Source organism: Apaloderma vittatum, unplaced genomic scaffold (genome assembly GCF_000703405.1).
Source record: "Apaloderma vittatum isolate BGI_N311 unplaced genomic scaffold, ASM70340v1 scaffold33375, whole genome shotgun sequence".
NCBI lineage: Eukaryota > Metazoa > Chordata > Aves > Trogoniformes > Trogonidae > Apaloderma > Apaloderma vittatum.
In genome coordinates, this window is record NW_009717065.1 from 1 (window position 1) to 3662 (window position 3662).

At 58.4% G+C, this 3662-nt stretch overlaps 1 protein-coding gene across 1 annotated transcript in view; it reads left to right on the forward strand.

Moving 5' to 3' along the window:
- Positions 1 to 259: 259 nt before the first annotated feature.
- The window catches only part of HGS (hepatocyte growth factor-regulated tyrosine kinase substrate), a gene marked incomplete at both ends in the record, with an annotated part of 6422 nt that continues 3019 nt past the window's right edge, over positions 260 to 3662 (forward strand). Inside the window, 3 exons of the mRNA XM_009869774.1 lie at positions 260 to 335; positions 794 to 886; positions 2789 to 2912. Coding sequence (XP_009868076.1) covers positions 260 to 335; positions 794 to 886; positions 2789 to 2912 — 293 coding nt within the window. The remainder of the gene's footprint in view (positions 336 to 793; positions 887 to 2788; positions 2913 to 3662) is intronic.

Below are 3662 nucleotides of genomic sequence, written 5' to 3' on the forward strand. Positions count from 1 at the left end.
GACACAAGCAAGCGTTCTCACCCCACCCCAGCTCCGGAGTGCTCTCCCTGCAGACCCTGACATGCAGCCCCTCGGCCACAACAGGTTCAGAGCAGAGGTTCAGGTGGGGAGCTGGGTTCCCTTGGCTGACCTGATGTAGCTTCTTAGACAACTTCTACCTGTACCCTTGTGCTAGGGTGGGGGTTAGCAGCAGCAGCAGGTGGGATCTTCTCTGGGATTCTTGGTGACCTGAGAATATGTACTGTCTTTCCTCACCTAGAGCGAAATATGCCGTCAACGCTATCAAGAAGAAAGTCAACGACAAGAACCCGCACGTGGCGCTCTACGCGCTGGAGGTAACGTCAGCCCGAACCAGGCACCGCGGGGACCAGGCTCACGGGCCAGGCAACGTCCCAACTTCTGCCAACCTGCCTTCTGGGCTCCCCGGCGTCCCCTGCCCATGGAGCCTCGTGGTCGCGGTTTGGGGTTTGCCTCCTGCTGGCTCTAGCACCGAGGCTCCACGATCAGCAGGCTGTGGTTTTCCTTGTTTAGTCCTGCCGCAGAGTTAGGCACAGACAAAGCTGGAAGTTAGGGCACTGTCCCGGGAGCTCTGTCTCCATTCAGCAGGGGGACAGAGGCCACCGTGCCGCTGCTGTGGTGCCGTGGATTCCCCTGGCTGCGCTGACCCTGCCCCGGCACGTCGCTGCAGTAGCGTCCCCGTCTTGGCGTGCTGGTGGCAGTAACCTGTGATGTGTGCTGTGCCTCGTGGGGAAGGGAGAAAACGAGGGACTGATATTGTCCTTTGCCCTTGCAGGTCATGGAGTCAGTGGTCAAAAACTGTGGCCAAACAGTCCATGACGAGGTGGCCAATAAACAGACTATGGAGGAACTGAAGGAAATACTCAAGGTAAATAAACTTTATTTTACAGTCGGTTTTGAATAAGGCTGGAAAGAAGCTGCAGAAGGAGGATGTGTGCACGTCCTCACTTTCATTCCCTTTGCACAAGGAACGGAAGGGACACTGCTCAGAAATGCCTTTCAGAAACAAGCAGAGGGCGTTGTGCGGCGTGAAGGGGTGAGGTGAGGAGTGCTGCTGGGGAGAGGAGATGTCGTGAGAGCAAAGCAGCCCTTGGCGGTGCTGTGAGGTGGTGCAGGACTGTGCTGCAGACACCAAGACCCTTCCATGGTAACTGCTGCTGGGCGTCCCTCTTGGCTTGGCTTGGGGCAGCAAGGGAGAGGAGGGGCGATGGTGCGGCGGTTGCACCGGGGACCTGAGGTGAATTCCCTCCCGTAGTGCAGCACGAGACACGCAGGAAAGTTAAAAGCGGGTAGAAGCTTCCTCTTTATTGTGGCCATTTCACTGGCCCGTGCAGCTGTCTGAGGGGTTGTGCAGGGCTGTTTCACTGACGGGCTGTTGTCACAAGCTGTCACGTGCCAGTTTGTTCTCGTGTGGTGCCTGCAGGAGCCCCGTGTGTCCTCAGACGAGACTCCACAGGTGAGGCAGAAATGGGAACTTCTGTCGCCAGCTCCCAGCCCCAGAACAGCAACGCCCAGGTTGTCTGTTGGAGCGCTGATGTTCCCTCGTCACAGCCTCCAGCTTCCGCCAGAAATAGGTGGCCAGATGACCCAGATATGTGGGGAATGCGCTGTGCACACACCATAGCAGGGTGTCTCCCTCCTGTCACCTCCCTGCCAGGGCTGACTCAGCGTCAGTGCAGGATCTCCTGCGCAGACAGCAGCGCTGTCGCAATGTGGCAGCTGGGTGTGGTGGTGCTGAGGAGATCGATCAGGTCAAGAGATTTTGTGGTTCTCTCCAGTCCTTGTCTGCATTGGTAGTTTCATAACTGCCCCAGACTTGTTCTCCTCGTACACTTGGAACGTCAGTGTTTGTGAATGCTCAGCGCTGGTAAAATGGTCTTAGTTCTGACGAGGTTCAGGGCTGTGACACACGTGGAATGCAGGATTTTGCCATATCTTGTAGGAGTTTGGAGCTCCAGGGATTGTCGGGAAGTCACGCTGTGTGGGCTGAGCTCTCGGCTGAAATCGGAGCTTGACAATGCTCCTCCACTTCCTGGGGGGTTTCTGGAGCAGCTGGTCATGTGAATGCACCATGACTCGGTCAGTCAGCTGAGGCAGGGCTGTTCCTGGAGGCTGGCGGGGGTAGGAACAGGCTCGCCAAGTTTCCTCCGGTTCCTCGAACTGTGATGCAACCACCCCTGCCTCCAAAGGGCAAGCTTCCCAGCTGTCCTGTCCATGTCACGTCCTGCGGTGGCTTTAGGTATTCCTGGGCAGGAGTCTCGGGGCAGGGCGGTGCTGACAGCCTGGCCCCGGCAGGCTCCTGCTGCGAGCTCAAGGTGCCCGTCAGCGCTCAGGTGAGGCCCCCTGGGCTGTGCTGCTCTGCCCGCCTGCGGAGCTGCACGTCCCGCAATTTTCTGGGTACAGGACCAGCAGCTCTTGTGAGGCAGTGAATGAAGGTGTTGGGCAGGGCAGTGCTCGTGCCTGCCCCGGGAGTGTCTGCCAGTCTCTGTGGGCGTTTTCCCGAAGCATCGTAACCGCACCCCTTTTCGAGTCGGTCCCTGCTGCTCTGAAGGATGTTTTCTTGTTTGTGCTGGAGCAGGGAGTGGGGTAGTCCTGCTGTGAATTGTCCTGAGGGCAGCTTTCTGACAGCTCTTACCTTGCACAAGTCCTCTAAAGTCTCTCCTTCCCCAAATGGTGTTTCTGGCTTCTCTTCTGGGAGATTCACCATCCTTTGGGTTGCAGGGTCTTTTTCTCAGATATTGAGGTGTTTTCCTCCTCCCTTTTTGTGCAGAGGCAAGTGGAGACAAGTGTCCGCAGTAAGATCCTGTATCTTATCCAGGCCTGGGCTCACGCCTTCCGCAACGAGCCCAAGTACAAGGTGGTGCAGGACACCTATCAGATAATGAAGGTTGAAGGTGAGGACTCTTTGGGCAAAGTGGGTGGACAACTGGCCAGGCTCTGGTCTCTGCTGTGGAGGAGCCTTGCAGGAGAAGGAGTGGGACCTCTTGGAGTGGGTGGGTGCTGCTGTGGAGGGAGGAGAGCCCCGCTGCCCCAGGGTTGGGGCTGCCTTGCTCTGCACCTCCAGCCCAGCTCGCAGCTGAGGGCTGGCAGGGACACCTCAAGAGCAGGAGCTGTGAGTGTTCGTCGGGAAACTGGCAGCAAATCAGCATCTCCTCCTGGAAGGGATTTCCAGTGGGATGGTTCCTTTCTCCCGGGCTCTCATTGGTACTTCCAGGCTGGGTCCACGCTCCCGTGTTCTGAGGGTGCGAGCACAGCACTCCTCCTGCCCCCGGGACGGCAGCGCTCCGTGGTGGCAGGGGTCGCTCCCTGTGAGGGAAGGGACGTGCTGCTGCCTGGGCCTCTTTTTGTGCAGCCTCTTTCTGTGCACCAGAGCCTCTGTGGGCAGTGGCAGAGCCTGGAGCTCCCGGTCCTGTGCTGAGCCGGTGTCGCCGCACTCTCGCCATTCAAGGGGTGGGACTTGAGGCCCTGGTGCCCGTGCAGTGTGCTTGCTTTCCCCCGGTGCTGAGTTCAAGGTCTTCAGAAATAAGCCTTATCCAAAGGGCACTGCTGTCCCTTCGGGTGCACGAGGAAAACCCGTGGGGGACTGTCCTGCATGTCGGAGAGCGTGGCTGGGAGCAAGCTCCCTTGCAGACAGCGGTGTGCCC